Source organism: Bos grunniens, chromosome 11 (genome assembly GCF_055505025.1).
Source record: "Bos grunniens cultivar Pamir isolate PY7600 chromosome 11, Bosgru_T2T1.0, whole genome shotgun sequence".
NCBI classification, from domain to species: domain Eukaryota; kingdom Metazoa; phylum Chordata; class Mammalia; order Artiodactyla; family Bovidae; genus Bos; species Bos grunniens.
The window spans coordinates 3,975,388-4,001,744 of record NC_141175.1 but is presented as its reverse complement, the minus strand read 5'-3'; the positions used below and the strand labels follow the sequence as shown (position 1 = coordinate 4,001,744).

At 62.7% G+C, this 26,357-nt stretch overlaps 2 protein-coding genes and 1 long non-coding RNA gene across 15 annotated transcripts in view; 1 reads left to right on the top strand and 2 right to left on the bottom strand.

Moving 5' to 3' along the window:
- The window catches only part of CCDC187 (coiled-coil domain containing 187), a 54,500-nt gene extending 43,492 nt beyond the window's left edge, over positions 1 to 11,008 (bottom strand). For 9 of the 10 annotated variants that reach the window (XM_086324306.1, XM_086324309.1, XM_086324308.1 and 6 more), the window contains exons 1-3: positions 10,870 to 11,008; positions 2,866 to 3,371; positions 2,001 to 2,093 (exon numbers count right to left, since the gene is read on the bottom strand). In XM_086324306.1, the coding sequence (XP_086180432.1) occupies positions 2,001 to 2,093; positions 2,866 to 3,331 (559 nt within the window). In that variant the 5' untranslated portion in view covers positions 3,332 to 3,371; positions 10,870 to 11,008. Of the gene's footprint in view, positions 1 to 2,000; positions 2,094 to 2,865; positions 3,372 to 10,869 lie in introns of those variants that run through there. The other variant, XM_086324313.1, reaches the window with a different exon arrangement.
- Positions 11,009 to 11,091: 83 nt separating this feature from the next.
- Positions 11,092 to 26,357, top strand: part of GPSM1 (G protein signaling modulator 1) — a 41,262-nt gene continuing 25,996 nt past the window's right edge. The window contains exons 1-3 of one of the 4 annotated variants that reach the window (XM_086324331.1): positions 11,092 to 11,365; positions 11,603 to 11,716; positions 17,374 to 17,734. Coding sequence is in view for 3 of the 4 variants with exons in the window: in XM_086324329.1 (XP_086180455.1) it covers positions 22,974 to 23,038 (65 nt within the window). In the remaining variant the exon portion in view is untranslated. Of the gene's footprint in view, positions 11,366 to 11,602; positions 11,717 to 17,373; positions 17,735 to 22,815; positions 23,039 to 26,357 lie in introns of those variants that run through there. The other 3 variants (XM_086324329.1, XM_086324330.1, XM_086324328.1) reach the window with 3 other exon arrangements.
- On the bottom strand, positions 21,670 to 22,798 carry LOC147362332 (uncharacterized). Its single transcript, XR_015136125.1, has 2 exons — positions 22,605 to 22,798; positions 21,670 to 21,930 (listed from the first exon to the last, which is right to left on the bottom strand). It is a non-coding gene; the product is annotated as an uncharacterized LOC147362332 (long non-coding RNA).

The following is a 26,357-nucleotide window of genomic DNA, read 5'->3' as shown; positions in this document are numbered from 1 at the left end:
ATGGGCGGGGACAGGAGAACCAAGTCCCGCAGCAGGCACGGGGGCCGGCTGCCCAAAGGCCAGTGTTCGGCCTGGCCCTGCTCTGTTTGGCCTCATTCGTCTCTGTACCCTGCTGGGTGGGGGCGGCATCTGGGAAACACCAAACGGCCACCCAGCTGGTGAGCCGTGAGAGCCGGCCCGGCCCAGCCCAGCCCAGCGTGTCCCCAGGAGGCCTGGGGAGCATGCCAAGAGAGGAGTCAGGCCCCAGGGATTCCCAGGCCTCTGCAGAGCAGCTGGGTCCTGGCCTTGGCCCGTCCCTCCGGCCTCGACAGGAGCAGCCTTGAGCCCTAGGTTCTCACGAAAGGACAAACCCCGTTGGATTTCACTCATATGAAGTCCCTAGAGGGGTCAAACCCCTGGAAACAAAGTAACTTTGTACATAAACATAGTAAAAATGGTAAACTCAGTGTGTGTGTAGTTGTGTCCGACTCTAAGACTCCATGGACTGTAGCCCGCCAGGCTCCTCTGTCCATGGGATTTCCCAGGCAAGAGTACTGGAGTGGGTTGCCATTTCCTACTCCAGGGGGATCTTCCCAATCTAGTGATCAAATCTTCATCTCTAAACTTTATGTGTATTTTGCCACAATTGAAAAAAAAAAAAAGACCAGGCCCTGACCCATGCCCGGCTTCCAGAGGATTCTAAAACGAGGAGGGGCTGGTGACTGATGCCACTGGGCACTGAGCTCCCTGAGAGACCATGGCCGGGTCGTGATTTTAGCCGAGAGGTCCCAGCAGCCTCCGTGTGGGGGGACGGGGACAATGACCTGTGGGATGAGCCAATGCCATCGAGGTCCTTTATCCCCAAGGGGAGAGACCAGGGAGTTCACGCGGGCCACCGCCACTTCCGGGGAGCCGCCAGGGTCCACGATCAGGCCAGAGCTGGGTCAGAGAGAGGCTCTGCTTCTTGGCTTCACACGGCTGGCACCCCTCACTCTACCTGGGGCTGCACTTGGCTTGCACCTCTGGCTGGGCAGACCGGAAGTGGGTCTGTGGCTGCCAGCCAGAGGATGTAGACTCAAATGTCGACCAACCCTCATCCCACCCTACCCACCACAGCACCGCTAGGATAGGTGATGGAATCCTGAGGGCCTGACTCTTAAAAACCCTGGCCAGAGACCCCCGAAGCCTCGGGCCTCCAGGGCAGCCTGACCTCAGCTCCTGAGCCCTTTCCCTGCCCCTTTCTGGGGTCTCCAGAATCCTGCTGAACTATAGAGACGGCCCCTCCACCCGGTGCCCACCCCACAAACTGAGCAAGCAGTCAATGCCCAGACCTGCCAAGGTCTCCCTGCCCAGAACCTTCCAACTATCCTACGGCGGTGATGCCAAGGTTCCTTAGCCCTGGGAGCAGCTCCAGTCTGCCCCCCACACCCTAACTCAGACTCACCCCTCCTACCTGCTGAGTGAGCCAGAGTCTACTGGTTCTCTGGGACTTGGACCCTTCCTCCCCCATCTGGAAGTCTGCCAGCCTAGTGTCTACCCTTCAGCTTCTCCCAGGCTGGGCAAGGTCATATGTGGGACAGGTCAGCAATGCCTTCTGCCTGCAGAATGGACCGGCAAGCCCAGGAGCTGACGGAAGCTGAACGGCCTCAAGCCCAGACTGTGGCCGGCCTGTGACCATGCTGTGCAGAGCAGCTCAGCCAGCAGATGTCCTTGCCCAGGGCCCCTGTGCTTTGAGCCCCAGCCTGCCCTGCAGAGCCCATCTGGATTCCTTCCCTGGTGACTGGAAAGTGGGCTCTAGAGAATGGTGGGCTGAGAGCAAATCCCTGCTTGGGCCCTTCACAGCTGGGGTCCTCTCTGACCCTCAGTATCCTCCTCGGTGAGGGGAGGTAACAGAGCCAATCCCACAGAGTGAGAGAGAGGCTGCCTGGAGACTGCTGGCTCCATAACCATGCTGCCCACACCTGGTCTGAGTGTCCAGGGGGGTGGGGGGTGCTGGGATGGCTGGCCACAGGGCCACTCACCTGAGATCTGGTTCAGGGAGACCCTGGAGGCCTCGCGCCCCTGGCCAGGGGTTGCCTTCTCTTCAACTCCACTTTCAGTTCCACTCAGGATGCCTGAAGTGAAAGTAAAAGTGAGTCACTCATTTGCATCTGACTCTTTGCCACCCCGTGGACTACGGAGTCCATGTCCAAGGCCTTGGCTTCCCTGGTGGCTTAGCTGGTAAAGAATCCACCTGCAATGCGAAAGACCTGGGTTCAATCCCTGTGTTGGAAAGATCCCCTGGAGGAGGGCATGGCAACCCACTCCAGTATTGTTGCCTGGAGAATTCCTATGGACAGAGGAGCCTGGAGGGCTGCAGTCTATGGGGTCAAAAAGAGTCGGACATGACTGAGCGACTGAGCACAGCGCAGACAGTCTGCCTGAGCCTGGTGCAGCAGGAGAAGGGGCATTGTGAGGACGGTGAGGCTGTGAAGAAGTGTCCAAGGAAAGGTCCTCCTTTGGCCGCCGCTCAAAAGCCCCTGGTTTGAGAGTGCAGTCTCCCCTCGGGGGCCTTCTGCTGGCCTCCTCCTGTCCATGCCCCTCGCACACCCTCCAGCCTCCAGGTGCCTGCCCTTGCACCCACCCTCCTTCTTGTTTCCACCAGGCGGTCTCCATGTCCCGGATGAGTCAATGCTTCCTCGTGCTTAAACCCAGCTCACACGCAGCCCCGGGAGGGCTCTATCTCCACTCAGCTTCCCAGGCTCCGAGACCCTCCAGGGCTGCGGGGCGCACCGCCCCAGCCTCCCAGGGGGCCACCAGCCCAGGCGGGGCCCGGCCTGCATTGGCCCAATCTCATCACTTTCTCCCCTCTTCCTGCCTGTCCCTGGAGAGAGCTGCCCCACTGACCTGGGTAGGCCGGGGCTGGCGGGGGGTTTGACGGCTTTCGGGCCTTCCTCCGGGGCGCTGGTGCGGGGGCTTTGTAGAGGTATGAGGCGCTGGAGGGTGTCGAGGTGCCCAGCGAGGCGCAGCTGGCCTGCCGCTGGGCCTGGGCCCGGATCTTGTCCCTCAGCTGCTCCAGCCGGGGGTTGCTCTCTCTCGGCTGCCGCGGTGGCCTCGGCACCTGGGGGGCCCTCTCGGTCCAAGTCCTGTGGGGAGGGGTGCACGACTCGTGGCCCCCCGAGGAGCCGGAGAGGCGGCCCGACGACACGGAGCTGTCCCCATCCTTGGCCTCCTCGTCGGTCAACCACATGGGGACGCTGCAGACTTGCCCCCGGCGGCCAGGCTCCTCAGTGTGGTCAGACCAGGCCGCAGCGGGAGATCCCCACGGGGCGCCGGCCTGCCGGCGGGGCTCGGGCCACTTCACAGCCGCCATGGTGTCATCTTCAGCTGCCAGTGGGCAGAGCCTGTCTTCCCTTGGGGGAGAGAGGCAGACACAACCTGTCAGGCGCAGAGACGTGGAGGTGCTGAGCAACACGTCTCCAGTACCCCGTCCCCACACACTGTCTCCAGGACGCTCCCGCTCCGTTTTCCTGTCTCAGAGTGAGACAGGGATGAAAAGTGAACGTGAAGTTGCTCAGTCGTGTCCGACTCTCTGCGACCCCATGGACTGTGGCCCAGCAGGCTCCTCCGTCTATGGGATTTTCCAGGCAACAGTACTGGAGTGGGTTTCCATTGCCTTCTCCAGGAGATCTTCCCAACCCTTGGATTGAACCCAGGTCTCCCGCATTGTGGGCAGACGCTTTACTGTCTAAGCCACCAGGGGTTCGATCCCTGGAGAAAGGGATGAGGGGCCAATAAAATGCAGCCCCCTCCATGGGTGGCAGTGCAGCGACGCTCTCTCTCGGATCCCAACCACACCCCTTTCGGGTGGGCACCACTGTCAGCCCAATTTACAGACTCAGGGAGATGGCACACAGAAGCACCCTGGCCCGTGACCCCGCTCACCACACCACCTCGGCTCCCCCCAGGGAAGGCGTGGCCACCTCCCTGACGGCACCTCAACATCCGCGAGCTGACACGCGCACCTGAGTCGGCATAAACACGGCCTGGACTTGGCGCTGGCCCTCCGGAACGCCCGTCCCCCTGCGGCCCCGAGGGAGACGGGGCACTGCCTCTGGCTCTCTTTGGGGTGGGGCTGGATCACGTCCCCCCGCAGGCGGGCAGCATCACCATGGCCAAGGCGGCCGTGGCAGCAGGGCTGAGAGCGAAGGCGGAGCCAGTGAGCCTCCGTCACCGCCTGCCCTTGGCCCAGACGGTGCTTTCACGGGCAGCCGTGGGCCCACAGCCTCATGCTCGGCCGCCTGGCGTCCTCCCCAGCTCAAGGTGAGCTGGCCGCTGCCTGGCTCCCGGTGCTGGTCTGTCCCGGTCCCCTGGCCCATGCTGGAAACTCTCAGGACAGTCACGGAAACGGGGTGGGTGCAGTGGGCTGCCAGGCCCTGGACTGGCAAAAGCCTGGGACGGTGGGGCTTCCCAATGCACTGACCCTCAGTGGAGGGTGAGAATTCCGGGTGACCTCATGACAGCATAATAACCCCGTGTCATGCAGCAGCAGAGAGCCGGGCCTGCAGCTCTTGCTGGGCCCCCAGGCAGCACGCCCACCCCGGTCCTCCTAGGGCACCGGGGCCAGCGGCTGCCGTACGTGGTGAGCTGGCCTGGGCTGGGGTCAGGCTCGGCCTGGGCCAGAGTGGGGATTATGTGAGGGGCTAGGGCCGGGGGTGGGCAGGGGCAGGCATGGGCTCAGCCGCACACTGGTGTCGGGCTCAAGGCTCAGCTCCGGGTTGGGGTCAGCCTGAGGGTCCGGGCACAGGAGAGGAGCCAGCCCAGGGCAAGTCACCAGCAGCTGGACGAGGGGCTGAGAGCTTCGGCCCTGATACTTTGGCTTCTGGGAACTGGTCCGGGGAAGCGTGCCTGGCATCCCACTCCCTGGCACAGGCTCAGCACACCCCTTTGACCACAGAAATGGTCGCTGTGGAGGCCTGAGCGTCCCCACCTGGCCACCTCCAGCGGGCTTCCCATCACCTGCTCGACAAGCCCGGCAGGGCAGCGTGGTGGGGAGGACGTGGGCTCTGCGGTCTGCTGGCCCTGGGCTCGGCATGGTCCCCCAGGAGGAGAGCTGGTTCAAATCCAGCTCCGCCCTAGCCGGCAGGGTAACCTTGGGCAACCAGGGACCCCACCCCCGCCCCTGGGTATTGTGAGCTCTGGTGAGTTCACCCCTGCAGCAGGGCCCTGCAGAGCGGCCAGCACTCACCAGCGGTCCGTCTGGGAGTAGCTCAGGGGCTGTGATATTTATCAATGTTAGCAATAGCCCTGAAGGCACTCCTTCCAGAATGGCCCCTAAGAAAGTGGGGGGGGGTCTGCATCAAAAGACCCCAGACCCTGTAATTCCAGGCAGGCATGGAGAATGGAGACCTGTCCTAGAGGTTCCCTCTAAGGGACTCCCCCTGGGGAGCCAGGGATGCCTGTAGGTGCTGCCGTCTGGGCAGGACGCAGAGCAGGGCTCTGGTCACTGGGACACAGCCCCAGCTTTCGCTGCCAGTCAGAGCGGGAGCGGCCCGGGACGGACCCTGCCTGGTGCCCCACTCCGCCCCGACTCAACCTCCCCACCGTTGGCACCGGGTTGGGGCAGGTACAGAGCCGCCCGGACCCCAGATCCAGCCTCCGGCCCTGGGGCCCTCAAACACACTGGTGACCCAGAAAGACGGTGCCCCTCTGCGGTCAGGTTCCCCAGTCGGCAGCACCATGGGGTCAGCTCTGCCCCTTGCCCCTGGCCCGGAGTCCCGCCCTGCCCAGGCTGGCCCGCTCCACTGGGGACGTCGCCTGGTGAAGCTGAAATACATTCAGGGTGTTTGGGAGTGGCTCGGGCCCTGGGACACTGACCCCGGTCTGCACAGGGGACGCGGCGTGTCATGGCACGGTGCCTGACACGCAGGGGGGGCAGCAGGTCTTAGGACGTGGCTGCAAGTTTGGGTGGCGGGGGGACATCATCAGGAATGACCACGGTGTCCCCCACACAGCCCTTAGAGTCTGGACAGCTGAGAGGACCCCCAGACAGCTCCATCTCCTTCACTCCCCCCGGCAAATCCCCCTGCGACCTTGGTGAGAATGAAAGTCCTTCCCGCCCCTCCTTCGCTCTGGCCGCAGGATCACACACCCGAGCAGAGGCCTGACCCCAGGCCTCTGAACGACTTCCCTCCGCTAGGCCCTCAGGCTTCCCCATCAATTGGGGTCCCTGGGGCGGGGGGCATCCTCCCAGCATCTTCTGGACTCCCAGCCCCCTCTGGAGGGCAGAGAGAAAGGGTCACTCTGAGGGCAAGTGGCAGGAGCCCCAACACGAGAAGGTTCTCCTAACAGATGAGCCTGGTGTCCCTTTGTTCCTAGCAGGGACTAAGCTGCCCCCAGCAGTCAGCAGAGACCGACTTCTCCAGGAAGAAGCTGGGCCACAAACACGGCGGGGCAGTCACTTCAAACCCTCCGTGTGCACGCTGCATGCGTGTGCGTGCTCAGTCGCGTCCGACTGTGCCACCCCACAGAGTGTAGCCCGCCAGGCTCCTCCGTCCCTCGGATTCTCCAGGTAGGAACACTGGAATGGATTGCCATTTCCTTCCCCGGGGGAATCTTCTCCACCCAGGGATCGAACCTCCTGCATCTCCTGCTTCGCAGGCAGAGTCTTTACCTGTCGAGCCATTGGGGCTACTGGCGATAAAAGCACAATCCTGGACGTGAATGCGGGGCGAACTTGGAATCAGACCCAATGGCCTCTGTCACCCTGTGAGCTCTGACAAGCCCCAAGCGAGTTCCCTCTCCTCCTGCCCACCCAGCTGCGGAGCCCCTTCCAGACGCAGCCGCTCACCCGGGAGTCAGGCCGCTCCTGGCCCAGGGCCCCCCGTTCCTGCCACCCCTGCACGCCACACTGTTAGTTTCCACCGGGGCGGCCACCTGGCTCTGAGCCGGGCTGCAGCTGGATGGCCACGAGTGGCAGAGTCGGGTCCCCCCGGGGTCACGTTCTGCGCGGCTCCAAGAAGGCCGCTGGGCAGAGGTGATGGTGGGGGGCGGACAGCTGCCCTCCCCCCTGCAGGTGTGCCCGCAGCATCTCAGCTGAACCCCTCCAGCGGGTGTGGGGCCTGCAGCCCGCCCTCCTGACCCCTTCCCGGCTCCTGCCGGCGTGATTTACTCTCCAAGGAAGATCCCCTCCCCTCCCTGGGAGCGGGGCCCTGTTTGTCTGCTTTCCCTCCCCCAGGTCAGGATTGACTACGGGGTAGCAGTGGCCTGAATGCAGATGCAGATGGCTGCAGGAGCCCCCGGAGAAGGCAATGGCACCCCACTCCAGTACTCTTGCCTGGAAAATCCCATGGACCGAGGAGCCTGGTGGGCTGCAGTCCATGGGGTCACTAAGAGTCGGACACGACTGAGCGCCTTCACTTTCCCTTCACTTTCATGTAGTGGAGAAGGAAGTGGCAACCCACTCCAGTGTTCTTGCCTGGAGAATCCCAGGGACGGGGAAGCCTGGTGGGCTGCCATCTATGGGGTCTCACAGAGTCGGACACGACTGAAGCGACTTAGCAGCAGCCATAGCCCCCAGCCCAGCTGGGCCCCGTGTGGAGGAGTGGGGGGTCTCATCTCAGCTGTCCCACTGAGGGTCCCTTGGGAGGAGCCCCACTCTGGTGGCTCAGACAGGCTCAGCCGCAGTCTCGTGTCCTGGCCCCGGCAGGACCGGAAGCCGGGCAGGAGTCTCTCGGCCGGCCACTCCCCCGGAGCTGGGAGAGACAGCACCCATGGGTCCCCAGGGCCACGCTGGTTCTGATCAGAGCAGCGTAGGCTCATGAAGGACAGGGTTCTCGGCTGGGAGGGGCTGGTGCAAAGAGCAAGCCCATCGTCCCCGGGTCCCTCTGCCCGGCTCCTGGTGGGTGCCGTGGTGGGGTCCCGACTCCAGGCTTGCCAGGTACCCCCTGGTGACCTCGGGGAGGGCGTTCAGTTTCCTCATCAGGAGAGTGGGCACAACAGCAACTTCCTTCGGTGGGGCTCTCATGAGTGTCAGAAGACACCTGGTACTCAGTGCCCGCCCCAGGCCGGGCACCCGGTGAGAAACGAGAGCGGACGCCTCTGTCCACACTCGGGCCAGCCCAGGCCTCCTGCCGTGCCTGACCCCCACAGCCAGGCCGGAAAGCGGTGCCCCGCCTGAGCAGCTGGTTCTGTCCCTCGCTGCCACCCGGGGCCGTCCCTGGCCGGGGCCACCGCCCCCGCAGCCCGCTGTGGCGTGACAGGTGGCCCCGCCGGCTGGCAGAGGGCGGGACGGCGCTGTCTCCTGGAAGCCGGCCTGGCTCTGCTCTGAACAGCTGCGCTGTTTACTGTCCCCGCCGCGTCCCCAGGAACGCCGGCCCGAGCAAGCCCGAGCAGGCTGCGGCCCTCGGCCCACCACACCCACAGCCCCCGGGGCCCCCGGCAGAGACCACAGAGGAGGCACAGCAGCAACAGTGGGCACGGCCCTGCGCGTCGCCACGGCACCCGCCGGCCGCCTGCCGGCCCAGCCTGGGGACGCGGGGCCCGAGCGTCTCCACAGGAGCAGGCTGGGGGGCTGAGGGCCAGGGGCCAAGAGGCTGCAGGAGGCCAGCCCGAGGCTGAGCCAGGCCCTGGGCCCTTCGGGAAGTGACCTGCAGACAGCCTGCCCTGAGGCTCAGAGACACACGTGTCCCCTCGGACATACAGCACACACACAGACACACAACACACACACCTCACACACAGACACACACACCACACAGACACACAACACACACACCTCACACACAGACAACACACACAGACACACATACACCACAGACACACAACACACACACCTCACATACAGACACACACACACACAGACACACAATACACACACCTCACATACAGACACACAACACACACACAGACACATAACACACACACACCTCACACACAGACACACATACACCACAGCCACACACCATACAGACACACAACACACACAGACACAAAACACACACATGTCACATACAGACACACAACACACGCACCTCACATACAGACAGCACACACAGACACACATACACCACAGACACACAACACACACACCTCACATACAGACATACCTCACACACAGACACACATACCACACAGACACACAACACACACCACACACAGACACACAATACACACACCTCACACACAGACACACACACCACACAGACACACAACACACACACCTCACACACAGATACACATACACCACAGACACACAACAGACACACCTCACACACACACACACCACACAGACACACAACACACACACCTCACATACAGACACACACACACACAGACACACAATACATACCACACACAGACACAATACACACACCTCACATACAGACACACAACACACATACAGACACACAACACACACACACCTCACACACAGACACACACACACCACAGCCACACACCATACAGACACACAACACACACAGACACAAAACACACACACATCACATACAGACACACAACACACACGTCACATACAGACACACAACACACGCACCTCACATACAGACAACACACAGACACACACCACACACCACACACATGGACACACAAAACACACATTTCACACACAGACACACACAGACACAAAGCACACACACCTCACATACAGACACACACCACACACAGACACACAATACACACACCTCACAAGACACACAGCACACACCACACACAGACATACACCATACACCACATACATGGACACACAACACATACACCTCACACACAGAAACACAATACACAGCACACACACAGACACAGAATACATACACCTTACACATGGACACACACCCCACACCCCACACACAGATACACAATACACACACCTCGCATACAGACACCCAGCACACACCACACACACCACACACCTCACACACAGACACACAGCACACACCACACACCTGGACACACAATATACACCTCTCACATACAGACACATAATACATACACCTCATACACACATACACCAGCACTCACCACACACATCACACACCTCACACAAAGAAACACAATGCATAGCACACACACAGACACACAATATACACACCTCACATAGACACACAATACATACACCTCACACACAGCACACACCACACACACAGACACACAATACACACACCTCACATACGGACACACAGCACACACCATACACACCATACACCTCACACACAGAAACACAATACACACACTTCACACAGACACACAGCACACACCACACACATGGACACACAACACACCCCACACACACAATACACACATCTCACACACAGAAATACAATACACAGCACACATAGACACACAATATACACACCTCACATACAGACACATAATACATATACCTCACACACAGATACACAGCACACACCCCACACACAGACACAGCACACACCACACGTGGACACACCACACACACACACACACCAAACAGACACACAAGGGACACAGACACACACGAGCAACATAACACACACACAGACAACACACTATACATACATAGACACACCGCACAACCACACACAGACACACGTTACACCCTACACGGCACACACACGACCCACACAGGCCTGGTGTGCCCCCAGGTGAGCTGGCACTATCACCTTGCCCACGGCCACACAGCCCGGAGGCCTGCCCTGGGCGCCACCTCCCTCCCAGACTAGGAGCACCAGCGACGGCAGACAGGAGGCTGTGGACGAGACACGCCCAGCCTGGCTCGGCCCTCCGCAAGGGCCGCAGGCACGCAGATCCCTCCTGGGGGCAGGGCGGGGGAGGGAGGCTGGTCTGCACTGGGCCCAGCCCAGGGAGAAGGGCCTGGGGAGGCCAGGCGGGGCTCAGGCGGAGCCCCCAAGGACTCACCCGCTGGAAGCTGGGAGGGCACCGGGCAGCGGCCGTGGCCCAGAGGCAGGCAGCAAGCGGAGCGTGGGGACCAGGGCACCCAGGCCTCCGGGCCCTCAGGAGGCCAGGTGCCAGGCTGGGAGGGAAGCCGCCCTGATGTTGCCAGAGAAACCCTGGCATCCGTCTGATACTGGGACTCCTCCTCCAGGCGCGAAGCCTGGGGACCTGTGCCAGGCGCCAGGGGCCTCACCTGGGCCAGCGCCCTGCCTGGGCAGAGGCAGGCGGGCCTTCAGGACAGCCTCCCCACGGCCCAGAACTGCCCTAGCCCCGCCTGTGTGGCCGCGGGCCCATCCAGCCCGCTGTCTCCCTCCTCCCCAGAGCCCCCACCCCCCACGCGGGGCTCTGGGAGCAGGAGCCCTGGAGGTGGACGGGTGGCATCCCTTCCGACACAGGACAGCAGGTTTGGGTCCTCGGGCAGCTCACGCCTCCAGAGCAGCCCTCCAGGCCTGGAGACCAGGTGGGCGGGGGCAGGGGGGTAGGGGGGAGGGGAGGTCCCAACACACCACACTCACTGCCCACAAAGCCCCTCACGGTCTTGGGGTCACCATGGCAGCCCCACCGGAATGGCCGGAGGTGGTGGGGGGTGTTGGGGACCTGTACAAGATGGACCCGCGTGCGGATGGGTCTTGGGGTGTGGGTGGCTGGGCTGGGATCTGACGCTTTCCTGTGGCCCTTATGCTGGTTTTCCAACTAGGGGCACTGGTGAGTGGAGGGGGAGGTGTGTCCAGCCCCCCATCCCTACCCTGTCCAGCTCCAATTGAAGGCCTGTGGGGGCAGGATGCTGCCTAAGTGTCCTGGGGGCTGCCCGGTAAGTGTCCAGCTCTCCCCTGCCAACAACTTGGCTGGCTATGGGGCAGTGCCAGCAGGTGGCGCCCTCTCCCCATCATAGTGGGGGTGCGGCGGGGGGCGGGGGGTGGGGCGGTGTCCCACAGGGCTTTGATGTTCCTGCCACACCCCACCCCCACAGTTATGTTTCTCCCCACCCAGAAAACTCTAGAAAGTAGTCTTTTGCCAAGAAAGCCGTTTGGTGTTCAGGAAATTGGGATTTAGGGGACAGGAACTTGCAGCAGTCTGGCCTCTTACATACTCAGGGGCATGTGTGCCCCTTGCCGCCTCTGGGGGCGGTATGCGGGAGCCACAGCCGCTCGGCCCCCGGGGAGAGCTGGACACCGACGGACACCAGCTCGGACTGGAGCTGGACCCTCCAGGAAAGACCGCCCTGCAGGTGGCCGTGTCCCTGGGACTCAGGGTCCAGAGGGGCCGACCCTGTGGCCGGCGGGTGTGGAGCGCGAGCCCTGCGGCCGTGCCTGGGCCTCCTCGGGCCCCAGGAGCCCAGCCCCAGAAGACGGATGGGCTCAGGCATGTCCACACAGGTGGGCTCTGCCCATCAGTGTCAGAGAGACAGGGGGAAGCCACCTGGCCCAAGGGCTGGGCAAGGGGGCTGGAGCCTGTGAGGAGCCAAAGTTCCTCCTTCGGAGTTTCTGGAACATTCCCCCCGATCCCAAGTTAAGCAAACAAGACCCTGACACCACCCGGGGCGGGGGGTGGCGGGGGGCAGACAGCAGCACACCTGCTGTCCGGACTCTGCCCCCGGGCCTCTGGCACCGCCTGGGGCTGCCCAGCCCAGTCGCTGCCCTGAGCGGCCGCACCAGCCTGCGCAGAGCACCTCCCTCAGGGGTTCTGAGATGCAGACCTCAGATCACCACCGCTGAAAACAAACCACTTTTTTTCCCCTTATTGAAAGGAAACGCTCCAGCTCCTACGCTGAGACAAGTCTCCCAGCCACCAGGCCACCTCCTCAGTGCGTGGATTCCAGGCCTGAAAACCGGCTCAGGGCCAAAACCCCTGCCAGTGACCATGGCTTTTTTTTTTTTGATCAGGGCAGCCACCCTGGGCGCCTCAGTCATCTGTCTTCATTGGCTGTGACCTGTGAGCGCCTTCCCCAGAGGCACCTGCAGTGAGTGCGGTGGGCAGGGGGATGGCAGCCACCATCAGGATGTCGGGACACAGGGCCGGGTAGACACTGATGCCCTCGGACCCCTGTCAGGCCGTTACCAGGGTGCTGCCCGGGGCCCACCTGACAGCGGGTTTGCGGGGTCACAGATTCCCGTGATCGGCCCCCTCCCTAGTCTGTGGATGTAGAGCTGGACACCCTCACATTGGATCCATGTTCTGTGGGCTAGGAGCTATTGTTGTGATCGTGGTGGGAAGGTCAAGGGTATGAAAAGTCTCCCCTCTGAGGTCCAGAGAGTGAAACAAAACGAGCGTCGCCTCCCGGCGCCCTCCTGGAGGGTTTGAAGGATGCAGGCCGGTCCCCGCACCTCCGTTTCATTGGCTAGTCCAGGCCCTGCTGAAATGCAGTGGACCCAGGACGCCGACCACAGTCTCCGGGGCAGGGGGACGCGGCCCCAGGGACACAGGGCCCCACGGTGCGGGGCGGTCTCCGGCCCCATCAGAGGCGGACGGCGTTGCCTATGTGGGAGGCACACAGCGCCCGCTGCAGACCTGCCCAGGGCTGTCTGACTCCGCTGCCCTGAGCCACACACGTCACGTCCGCCCGTCCTCTCGGGGGCACGATGCTGCCGGGCTGGCCGATCAGACCCAGGGTGACACGCACACCCTAGAGGTGGGCCTCGGGCAGAAGCGGATACGACAGCCAGGACTTGGGAAGACCACAAGACTGCTGCACCATGAACGTCCCAGAGGTCCAGGGAAGGGTGGCGTTCCTGGGCGTGCCCTCCAAACCCAGGCCCAGTGGTTACATCTCACACCTCCTGCCGCCAGCCTCTTGGCTTCTGGAGAAAGCAGGGCGCACCTCCAGGGATGCACTCTGGCCCTTTCCCAGGTGGTGCAGAAGGCCGCTGGCCTGGAGGGCGGTCCGGAACGGGAAAGGGGCCCCAGCTGGTGGGGCCGGGGCTCCGCACCCTGGCATGCCATCGGAGGAGGGGCTCCACCCGCCTGGCCCTGAAGCTCTGCGTCCTCCCCGGGGCCCTGGGTGCTGTGTCTGGATAAGGAAGGAATGGAGGTTAAGTGAGGTCATGGGGAAGCAGCGGCTGGTCCTACAGCATCCAGCGTCCTTATAAGAGGAGACCCCGGGGCTCCCACTCTCTCCTTGCCCCCATGCGCACGCCCAGAGGAAAGGTCGCGTGAGGACACAGCGAGGGTCCTCACCGTGAGCCAAGTCTGCCTGGGCCTCGATCTTAGACTCGGTGATGTTTCGTTACACAGCTCGAGCTGACTAAGAGACACGCTTACTGGGCCCTGACACAGACACCGGGCCAGGCTCCAAGCCCTCAGGCGCTGGGCCCGGTGAGCCCACCCAGGCAGGCCCAAGAGGGCTTTTTTCTTTTAACATTTATTTTGTTTGGCTGCGCTTAGTCTTCATTCTGCACAGGCTTTCTCTAGTAGCAGAGAGCAGGGGCTACTCTTGGCCCAATCCTTTGGCCACCTGATGCAAGAGCCCACTCACTCAAAAAGACCCTGATGCTGGGAAAGTTTGAGGGCGGGAGAAAGGGACGACAGAGGATGAGATAGTGGGATGGCATCACCGACTCGATGGACTCAATGAGTTTGAGCAAGCTCCGGGAGATGGTAAAGGACTGCATGCTGCAGTCCATGGGGTCGCACAGTCGAACATGACTGAGCGACTGAACAGCAACAACAGGCTTCTCAGTGCAGTGGGTTCTCTTGTTGCCGAGTGCAGGCTCGAGACCCGTGGGCTTCAGTAGCTGCAGTGCCCAGGCTCTGGGGCGCAGGTCCAGTTGTGGTGGCACATGGGCTTAGTTGATCTGCCGGATGTGGGATCCTCCCAGACCAGGGATCGAACCCATGTCCCCTGCATTGCAAAGTGGACTCCCAACCACTGGACCACCAGGTAAGCCCACAAGGGGGCTTTCTGACGGTTCGCAGCAGCTCCTTGCCCTAATCCTGAGCTCTGACCAGCCCTGCAGAGAGAGGGAGGGATGCTGGGCCCTGGGGAGAGAGGCCCCGCCCCCGCCTCTCCTTCCTTCCTGCAGCTTGCCCACCTAGCTGCCCTGGGCCTGATGCGGTTCTCTGGGGAAAGGTCCATGCTCTCGTCCTGAGAGGTTTGCGGTCTGAAGGAAGGAGGGCCGTGCCGACTGCGGGGAGTGGGGTGGGTGGCAGGACCATGTGCTGTTCCTACCAGGGGCTCCTAGGGCCTCACACGGCGGCCACCGGGTTTGCTCCACAGACGGCTGCCCCTGTACACGTGAGCCGTTAGCCCTGGATTCCTTAGGGCCACAGATACGGAAGCCCCACCCCCAGGGCAACCTGAAAACCATGCACGGCCATCGGGCTTGGTGTCCCTAGGGTCCTTCCCTCTCCACCCCCACTCTGGGGTCCTGACCAGATGACTCGGATATCAGGAAAAGGACCCGCTGTCCTTGTCCCAGGGTCCCCATGATGAATCAACACATGAGAAGGGTCCCTAGCGCCCCCCCTGCTTACTGCTTAACCCTGGGCTGAGGGCGCACAGGGTTAGGAGAGGAGCAGAAAGCCAGGAGAGGGCGCCCGGGGGATGCGGGGGTTTCCATGGCAACCATGAGCTGCCTGGGCTGGAGCCCTGTGGGGGGTGGGGCACGGCAAGGGTGTGGTTCCACTCTCCTTTCCGTCTGTTTCATCAGGGCTGGGACAGACAGACGTTGCCCGAGGACTCCATTGAGGGGAGCAGCTCCTCCAGCCACTGCACGCCTGCCTCAGGCCTCACCCGCCTCCCGGGTGGCCGGAGATGGGCGGGGGGTGATCAGCACCTCTTGAGAACACCTGTGAAGAGCTCCCGGAGCGCGGGGTGCCCTGAGCAGCTGGCCGCTGCCCTGCTCTGCCCAGAGTTCTGCGCCCCCAGGGCTGGGTGCGTGTGAGCACAGAGCCCTGCCTGCTGCCCACCCCGCCCTCCCCTCCTCCCGGGAAGCCGCCACACATCCCCTGAGCGCCCCAGTTCTCCCTTGATGTGGCTCTGGCCCAGATCTGGGGTGGCACGCTCCCCCTCCAGCTGGCCTGGCAGCCCAGACCTGCCCGAGAGTGATGGTGTCTGAGGGTGGGGAAGGGTGGGGGCTGGGCCTCTCCTCCTCCATACCTGGCGGTGGGCAGGGCCTTCAGGCAGGTGGATGAGGGGGCTCTCGAGGGGTGAGCGGGTATCATGGGAACCAGGCGTCCTCCAGCCTCTGTGACCACACTCTTGGCGTGGCATGTGACACATAGGTGATGAGCACCAGTGCTGAGGGGTGAAGGTCAAGGGAAATGAGAATGTGGGCAGGGGTAGTGAAGGGTGAGGGCCCCTGCTGCAGGGCCCAGGGCTCAGAGACCTTCCTCTAGCTCCAGCTGCTTTTCCATGTTCCCAGCCAGCAGGCCAGCTCCTGACGGCAGCCTCGTGGCCCCAGGGGCACCTGGCCTTGCTGCCAAACGGAGCATCTGCCCCAGTCGTTGTTCAGTTGCTCAGTCCTGTCCGACTCTGTGACCCCAGGACCGCAGCCCGCCAGGCCTCCCTGTCCATCACCAGCTCCCGGAGATTGCTCAAACTCATGTCCACTGAGTCGAGGATGCCATCCAACCATCTCATCCTCTGTCGCCTACTTCTCCGCTTCCTCCTGCCTTCAATCTTCCCCAGCTTCAGGGTCTTTTCCAATGAGTCGGCTCCTCACATCAGGTGGCCAGAGTGTTGGAGCTTCAACATCAGTCCTTTCAATGAATATTCAGGATTGATTTCCTTTAGGATGGACTGGTTTGACCTCCGTGCTGTCCAAGAGACTCTCAAGAGTCTTCTCCAACACCACAGTTGAAAAGCATTAATTCTTCAGTGCTCAGCCTTTTTTAATGTCTCACATCCATACACTACTAGAAAAACCATAGTTTTGACTATATGGACCTGTGTCAGCAAAGTGATGTCTCTGTTTTTTAATACACTGTCTAGATTTGTCATAGCTTTCCGTCCAAGGAGAAAACATCTTTTAATTTCATGGCGGCAGTCACCGTCCACAGTGATTTTAGAACCTAAGAAAATAAAGTCTGTCACTGTTTCCATTTTTGCCCCATCTATTTGCCATAAAGTGATGGGACCAGATGCCATGATCTTAGTTTTTTGAATGTTGAATTTTAAGCCAACATTTTCACTCTCCTCTTTCATTTTCATCAAGAGGCTCTTTAGTTCCTCTTCGCTTTTTCCATTAGAGTGGTATCATTTGCATATCTGATGTTACTGATATTTCTCCCAGCAATCTTGATTTCAGCTTGTGCTTCATCTAGCCCAGCATTTCGCATGATGTACTCTGCATATAAGTTAAATAAGCAGGGTGACAATACACAGCCTTGTTGTGCTCCCAATTTGGAGCCAGTCCGTCGTTCCATGTCCGGCTTTAGCTGTTGCTCCCTAACCTGCATACAGGTTTCTCAGGAAGCAGGTAAGGTGGTTTGGTATTCCCATCTCTTGAAGACATTTTTTGTCTTTTTAAGGATTTGCTGTCTCAGAGGGGCCGGCAAACCCTCGGCCCATGGGCCCCATATACGAGACTCTTGTTGCCGTGCTCCAGGGCTGTGCCACGGGCTTCCCAGCAAGACCTCATTCACCGGGCTCCCATCTGAGGGAGAAGAGAGAGGCCCAGAGGAGGGCTGGGGCCCAGCTCATGAGCAGCCCTGCTGCGTCCCAAGCCCCACGCTCACCCTGCGCTGTAGCTGGGAGGGGTCCCAGCACAGAGAAGCCTCTTCTCCATCAGTGACCACCTGAGCGTCAGCCCCGCACCAGGAGCTGCAGCGATCGCGGCAGGTCCCTGCCCACCTGGAGCACACAGGCACCCTGCCCGGCCTGTGTCCACGGGTAAGGACCTGGTTACGCGACAGTGACACAGCCGCAGGGTGAATGTCACTCAGCCTCCACCTCTGACCGTATCTATGATGTCCCCATGATGCTCACAACATAATGTTAACTGAGAGCAGAAAACTACAGAACTACATGTGTTACATGACCCACGTTGTGGGCAAGCCTTGTAAGTGCAATTCTGAGATGTGAGTGCAGTGGGGTAAAGGGTGGTCCCCAAAGAGACACCCACCTACAGTGGTAAGCGTGACCTCGTTTGGGAGAAAGGGCCCTTGCAGGTGAAATTAAGATCCTAAATCCCATGCAAGTCCTTTCAGGAGGAAAGACAGAGAGCACAGACACAGGGGGAAGCGGGGTGACACGTGAGGATGGAGGCAGCGAGGGGAGGGACTCGGCCACAAGCCAAGGGACACCTGGAGCTCCAGGAGCTGGAAGCGGCAGGGAGGACCCCTGCTGGACCCTTCACACAGAGCGGGACCCCACCAGCACCCAAATTCTTCCGGCTTCCAGAGCTGAGAGAACAATTTCTGCCACTTGAAGCCACCCAGCTGTGGTCATTTGTCATCACAGCCCTAGGAGACTACACAGAGGCCACGGCCCATAAGGTTGTGTTTACCCAGCGCTGACTGGGCCTCCGTCACTGTCCCAGTGTGGGAGGTAAGGGTTAGAGAGGTGGGCCCGGGTCCAAAGTGAACCCAGGCATCTGGGCTGTTAAACCCAGCCTGGCCTGGCTTCCCCTCCCCAGAGGGTCTCGGGCCACCACCCACCGTCACGCTGCTGGAATGGAGAGATGCCGGTGGGCGTAGAACCCCACCAACAGAAGAAACCCACCGCACTTTCTGTTCCCCTGGGGGCTTCCGAGCATTTATTTGAAGCAGTGGATTTGACTTCCTAATTCTGTTTGGTTTACGAAGATGTGGGTGGGCTTCCCTGGTGGCTCAGATGGTAAAGAATCTGCCTGCAATGTGGGAGACCCAGGTTCGATCCCTGTGTTTGGAAGATTCTCAGGAGAAGGAAATGGCAACCCACTCCAGTATTCTTGCCTCGAGAATTCCAGGGACAGAGGCTACAGTCCATGGGGTTGCAAAGGGTCAGATATGACTGACCAACTAACACACTTAGGCTGATGATAAAAGATATCCCCTCCCACCCCACACCCAAGGCCTGGGGGGCTTGGAGCCACCTGAAGAACCTGGAGCCCAAATACACTCCCCTCTCTCCGTCTCCATCTCTTTCCCTGACTCTCTGTCTCTCCGTCTCTCCCTATGTCTCTCTCTGTCTCTGTTTCTCCCTCTCTTTCTCTCCCTCCATCTCTCTCCAGCACTCACAGTGTCTGCCAGGCCTGGGGGCACAGACTGGCAGGGGGCGGGAGCTTCGGTCCCATCAGCCAGGGGTGAGCCCGCTCTGGACAGGTGAGCACGGGCCTGCCCCATGGGCACCTGCCTCCTCCCCACAGGGCCCGGGGCCACAAACCCGGTGACAAAGCTGCCAGCCGGTGGCCCAGGAATGCCGTGTGGCCGGGTGTCACTGGATGACGCGGTGGCGTGCGGCTCCGAGCACACCTCCAGCTATTTCCTGGGCGTGTCCTCTCCCCGTGAGGCCCTCAGGACCTTGGGGTGGGCAGACCGTTTCCTTCCGGGCTTCTTGCAAAAACCCACTGCCCACCCAGAGCTCCCACTCCAGGGACATCGAGGCCTCAAGGAGAGGAAGTGGCGGCGGGTGGTGTCTTGGGGGCCTCGGGGCAATGGATGGCATGTACCCCAGAGCTGTGCAGTAGAGCGAGTTCTTTCTCAGGGTTATGAGATTATTGGAAATGATGGTAAAAATGTGTGTTCTTTTTATCTAAGCACATATGTGCACGCATGTGTGTGCGTGCATTTGTGTGTTTGGGTCTCTCCCCTCTCCCCGTTTACCTTTTGCCTCGGGTCCCAGATTGGGCATCTCTGCTGGTGGTACCTGGGGGTGACCCAGGCCCCCCTGGGCCCTGCAGGAGCAGTCTAGTGGGGAAGGGGGGCATGGGGGGGTGGGAGGAGGCAGGGACTGGGAGCTGTCCCGCCGGCCACCAGGTCATCCTCAGCTTGCCTCCCGCCCCAGCAAACACCTGGGGGTGGGGGCTGTCTCAGAGCTCGCATGTCCTGCCTGAGCCTCGGAGCTGGTTCTTTGTGCAGGGATGGCCCCGGGCAGCCTGACCACCTTCTCCCAGCCTGGTCTTCACCTGAGGCCCATGTCGGCCTTGAGTGCCCTCCTCTCTCCAGAGGCCCAAGGCCTCTCCACCCCCAAAGGCTCAGCCAGACCCCTGCAACTGTCCAGCATCACTTCCCTGCTGGCCTGTCTCGGGGACAGGCCCAGGAAGGGGTCAGTTAGGAAACCGGGCTTGACCTCAGTTCCCCTGAGACCCAGCTTGGTGACCTAGGGCATCAGTGTCCGGTCTGCTCACCAAGGGGAAGGGCGTGCTGATGAAGCGGATGCCAGGGAGGGCTGAGTGTTGGTGGACAGGCACGCGGCAGTTGCCCCCCGGCGGAGGCGGCGCTGCTGACAGCCGCCAGCAGCAGGGTTGGTACTCTGAGTGCGGTGGGAGGGGGGCGCGGCTCGAGAGCGGTGGTGCGTCTGGGGACAAGATCCAGCATCGCTGCCTGCGCCACCCACGGCATCGTCTTGCTGCCACCTGTTAACTGGGGCTGGAAGGAGGATCCAGGTGGGAAACTGTTTTTCTTCCCTACACTCCTTCGGGAATGGATGGAGGGGGTGTGCTCACGGCCTCCTGTCGGAACACTCTGCCAGGGCGGGCACTCCGAGCGTCACAGGGGAGAATTTACACGACAGGACATGCAGAGCGCAGGTGTGTGCAGGTAGCAGGTCTCTGCCTCCCCAACCCCCTGGGAGGCCGGGGGGAAGGAGGAGCAGCCCTGAGGGTGAGCGGAACGGATGGGAGGGTAGTGAGCCAGGTCTGCTGCCCCCAGGACCCCTCCTCCCCGAGACCTGACTCCCGGCAGCCCCCTGCTCTCCGTGGAGTTGAGGCACACTTAGTTTCACACCTGGGTGGCCACGTGCTGCCCGTCCACACTCCACCCTCCTCCTGGGTCCTCTCCACGAGAGTCGGTCGGGTCCCTGGACGGGAGAAGACACACCTCCGTGCCGTGTGCCAAGGACTGCCTGCAGGGGCCCAGAGGGGAAGAAGCACAGTCCCAACGGTAGGCACCCTGAGCTCTGACTGCCGCCCAGCACCGTGACCATCACTGTCTGGCCCCACGATCCTTCCCGACCCCAGCGGCATAGGGCCGCTGAACCCTGAGGGGCAGAATGGAAACTCAAGACAGGGAAAGCAACTTGTGCCAGGCACCCAGCAGGGTTGGGGTGGGCAGGGCCTGATTCAGGCCAGCTTGAGCCTGGCCTGTTGCCCAGCACCCCCAAGATGGTCCTAGCTCCCCTGGGGAAGCTCTGATAGAAGACCCTTCCAGCCCAGGGACTCCAGCTTCCCACGGGTCTCCCCCTTCCCAGGAAGGAAGAGAGAAGATACCCACCCCACCCTTCTGCAGGGACCACCCCCATCTGCCCCCACAGCACATCACCATGAGGGCAGCCTTCCTGACACACGGCAGTTGGCTGCACACCCAGGTGACCGTAGGGAGCCAGAGCGGTGGCCTCCTGGGGACACTGAGCGCAGGCCTGGCACAGGAAGGGGGCCCTCGTCCTCTGACGCCAGCCCAGGGGTGCCCCAAGGAGGCAGGCCTGGGGAGCTGCCCTCAGCACCCTGCACTCCGTAGGGGCCAGCTGGGGGCCGCAGCCAGGCCTGAGAACAAGGCCCTGCCCAGCTCCTGTGGTCACCAGGGGAGGGTGCGTGGGCTGAGCCGCCGGCCGCTGCGCTCTGGGCACAGATGGTTCTCATCTTCGCTGCCTCTTCCGCAGGAAAAACAGACCAGCTCGGGGCCAAGAGCCCTTTTTTAATCTCGTGTTTATTTACGCTGCCTTTGCCTGAAGCCAGGGTCCTGTGGGCTGCACTCTGCCGAGGGTCCTGGCTGAAGCGGAAGGTCTGGCTGGAGCGGCCTGGCTGGCTGGCATCTTCCTGACCTTAGGGCAGTGCTCCGGGAAGGGGCCAGTGTGCCCCCAGGGGAAAGCAGCCCATTTCCCGTCCCCAGACTCGTCCCTGTCCCGTTGGGTCACAGCAACTTTTCCAGGATTGGAGTTCTCTGACTGCACTGGGAGGGCGGAGATTGAGAAGGGTCTAGGACAGAACCTGTGAGACCACCCCCACCCCAGAGCAGTCAGAACCCGGGGGTGGAGGCGAGGCCACGTCACCCGTCAGGGGCCCCAGGAATCCCCAGGAGAGGAGGCGGCCCGGTGCTGGGACGCTGGGCTCAGGTGGGTGGGCAGCCAGCCACTCTCCTTGCAGCCTTCCTCGGTTTTCACAGACAGCGGAGAAGACCAAGGCTGGGTGTGGGGAGGCTGCCAACCAAGGTCTCAGAAGTGAGAAATGCAGAGTGGTGGGCAGGCTTGCAGAATCTTTGCCTTCCCAGGCCAGCTGACCCCCAACACACACACACACACACACACACACACACACACACACACACACACTCAGGCCCTGCCTGAGGCTGCTCCACACTCCCACGTGCCCCAATTCACGTGGGGGATGGCCTCGCCAAAGTGTGCGGAGGGCACCCCCGGGGTGCCCTGCACCCACTGCCCATTTGGAGAAGTGGCCGAGGCACCTTGGGGCTGGTCCAGAGGAAAGACAGAGGACCACCGAAGGGAGGAGGGGTCACCTGCCAAACAAAGGCAGGAGGGCCTCCAACCGGGTGGAAGAAGGGGCCTCCCAGGCCCCAGAAGCCCCCGCAGCCAGGCTGACGGCCAGCCCCTCCCCCGCACTCACCGTGGAGGGGGTCGTTGGGGGCGCACCCTCCAGGCCGGTGCCAGAGGAACCCCCAAGGCTCTGCCCCGCCCCCGCCCCGCGGGGGGCCCCCACCCCCGGCGCTGTCTCCCCTCCCCCACCCGCGCGAACAGAGGAGGGACCGGCGGCTCGGCCCGCGCCCCCTCCCCCGCGGGCGGCGGTGACATCACGGCCACGGCGGGAGGGGCGGCGTCGCGCGCATCACTTCCTCGGCGCCTCCCGCCCGCGCGGACGGACAGACGGACGGACTACGGGCGGGCGGTGGACAGCGGCCCGCGGCCCGCGGACGGGCGCGGGGGGCCGGCGCGAGCGTGGGGTGCGCGGCCCGCGGCCCTCGGCTCCCCCGACCCCATGGCGGGCCCGGCGCCTCCCGCCGCCGACGAGCTGCCCGGCCCGGCCCGGCGCCTCTACTCCAGGTGGGCTGGGCGAGCGGCGGGGACGCGCGGGGACCGGGCGGCGGGGGCCGCCGACGCAGGAGGCGGGAGCGGCCGGCCCGGAACAAAGGCGGCGGCGGCGGCTGGCGCGCAACGTGGCGGGGACGCCCCTCCCAGTGGGCCGGCGGGGGTGGGGGGACGCGGGGTGCCGAAGGAGGGTGTCGGGGGCTCAGGGTGCCCCAGGGCGGAGGAAGGGGAGTCCGAGGCTGGGGGCGCTGGGCCTGCCACAGCCCACCCCCTGGAAACCGGCGAGGGAGGGGCGGCTAGGGGATGGGCAAGATGGGCCCCTCTCACCACAGTGTCCAGGGCTGGGAAAGGGGCCCCTACTCCAGCCCTGCCCTGCCAGCATCTGGCCTCTAGGACAGCAGGTGTGTGGTGGGGGGCTGCCAGGACTTCTCTCCCCAGCCTGGCACCTCCTTCCCACTGCCACAGGACTTGTGGGGAGGGGACCACGGGTGTGTCACGGGTGGGGCCGGTCACCCCCCACCCACCAGGTGCCCCTGCTTCAGCAGATTGCAGCTGGGCTGGGGTTACAGAGCCAGGCAGCTGGGTGGGTGTGTGCCTGCCTGAAAAGGTGCCTGCCTGGGGCGGGTTCCCGGGTGATGCCAGCGGCCCGGGCCCTGCGCCCTGCGCCCATCAGGGATGACGGGGTGGCTCTGCCCCTGGGCCGCGTGCCTGCTTCATGACTCCCTGCTGGTCAAGGGTGTGCTACAAGTTGACGCCCTGGGCCTGACCTGGGGTGGGGAGGGCACAGGTCTCTCAGGGCTTGCCTTCATGTGCAGGTGTCCGGCAGAGCGGGGCCGGCACGAGTGCTGGGCAGGGCCTGCTTCCTGGCTGTGGATCCCAGAGGCAGGCCTGGCTCCTCATGGTCTGGACAGGCCCCTGCCTTGGAGTGACCTCATCCAGTTCCCCCAGCCATCCTTAAGACCTGGGGGGCTTCTGATTCTTCAAGGGGCCTAGTGTGGCCTACACGGATTCTCCAGCCCAGCCGCAAACCTCCGCTGGGTGCCCCCCCTGCCCCTCCGTCACCCCTCCCCACCCCGACCTGTGGAATGAGGCCCTGGCGGCCCCTCCCACCTCTGTCTGGTCTGTGCTGCTGGCTGGAGACACAGCCCCCATTGTGTGGTCTCAGAATGGAGCGCTGAGCCCCTGGCCTGACTCCTGGGCCCCACGCAGGGGGAGGAGCTTGCCAGTGGGTTTACTGACAGCTGACCCCGGAGGCCTGTCCTTGAGGACTCTTGCATGGCAAACCCCCCTACCCCCTGCCCCCATGGGAATGGGGGGCTCTACGGGCCACGTCTGCCCACGGTGGAGGCCACGTTCTGGAAGAATGACAGGCGGTGATCTGGCTGTGCATGTGTGTGCAGGGGAGCTGTGGGTGGAGGGGGCCCCGGGCGCTTTAGCCTTGGGAGACCCCGCGGGCGGAGCATGCGGTCCACATTGTGCTAGCCTCCCCCTAGGCTTGACCCGGGAGCCTGGGGTGTGGGTGGGTACAGGGACAAGGACCAGTGGCCTGGGGGAGCCGTCTGTGGGCAGGGCAGCAGAGCGCAAAGCGAACACGCGAGAGGCCCCCGGGTCCCGCCTGGACTCCTTGCAGGCTGAGCCCTGGGTGGAGGTTGGGGGGGCAGACCTGGCAGAGAGTCCGAGCTCATGGCCAGGAGCCTGCTTTCAGGGCCTGTGAGGAGGCCCATGCGGATGGGGGTCGGACCTGAGCGTGGCTGGGTGTGCGCAGGGTTCTTTCTGCTCGGAACCGGCTTCCAGAGGCCGCCAGAAAGCTGTCCCTTCGGAGCCTGAATGTCCAGGGAGCCCCGCTGTGGTGTGGGAGCACAGGGCTGCCTGCAGCTGGGCACGTGGATGCCCCACGGACAGGAGCCATTGTGTCTGAGCACTCCATGGGTGGCTGTCCCAGAAACCCCAGCGTGTGGGGGGCTCCCTGGGACCAGGTCGGGTCTCCTCTGCCTTGTTCCCCCCCACTGCCCGTGCAGCCTGGTGGCTCCCCTTCCCACACCAATGTTCCTACCTGGGGAGATGAGTTCGGTTCTTACAAAGTGGGTCCTGGATTTGGGCTTTGAACTGGCACTGAGAGGAGCCTGAGCGTGAATGTGTCCACAAGCCCACCATGTCCCGAGGGGGCCCTGGAGAGGGGACCAGGTCAGGTAGGCAGAAGTGGGTGGGGTCTCACAGGAGCGATTAATACTGAGAACCCTGGTGCACTGCCCCTGGGCCTGTTTCCCCAGGGCAGAGGTGTGGGGCGGAGGGCCCGGGGAGAATGGGCGGGTAGCCAAGAAGCCCCCAAAGTGGGGAGCCGTGGGCTGTCCTCTTCTGAACTCTTGCCTTCTGTGAGGCCAGCAGCTGAGTGCTCCTGGTGGGGGCTGGGAGGGGAGAGTGGGGTAGGGGGCTCATTAGAGGTGCCCCCATCAGCAGGCTCCCGGAAGGGGATGCCATGCCACTGGGCTCCCTGGACGTGCGATCCTCAGGCGCTTGCTTTCTGAAGCTCGTGACAGACACGCCTCTCCCCTTCAGTGATTCCTGCCCCCACCAGGCCGCCTGTCCCTGCTGTTCTGAGATCACCCCCAAGACTGAAGGGGAGTCAGTGTGGCTTCGCTCTGGGGATGGCAGGATGGGGTGAGCGGGGGCCCTGGGGCGGCTGCCCAGGCACCCAGAATGTGGGTGACGGCCTTGGACAGGAATGATTGCCTTTATCAGAGAGGGGTCGATGGGGACCCAGCCCCCGCCTGGTGAGCCTCTGCGATGGCCCCCAGGGGACACTGGGCCGTCTGGGGAGACAGGTGGATGGGGGCCTGTGTGGGCAGAGGGCAGGGCAGTAGGGGCCAGGGCTGACGGCTACTCTCGGACGCCGAGGACGGGTGGGAGAGGTATCGGGGGTGACGTGGTGGCCGGAACAGCAAGGTTGGCCGCTGGGCGGTCAATAAGCACTTCATTAACTGGTAAGCCAGTGGGCAGGTGGCGGGAGCTTGGCAGACGGTTCCCTGCCTCCTGGCCACTGTGGTCTGGCTGCTGGGAAGGCTGACCCTGGTCAGCCACTTTGAAGGAGAGATGTTCTGGGCCACACTGGTGCTGGAGAGCGGATCTCACAGGTGGATGTGGCCCGGCTGGGGCAGGCAGCGTGGTCCCTGAGGCCTCTGAGGCTGGGGGCCCGGTCTCTCCCCAGGCTGTGGGGGACTGTCGGTTAGCAGTTAGGGACCTGTTTAGCCCATGTGGCAAATCCCAGGTGTATGGGCTGCCCCTCTCTGGGTTTGAGGGGTGAGGCTTGCGAAGGGGGAACTAAGACCGCAGTTCC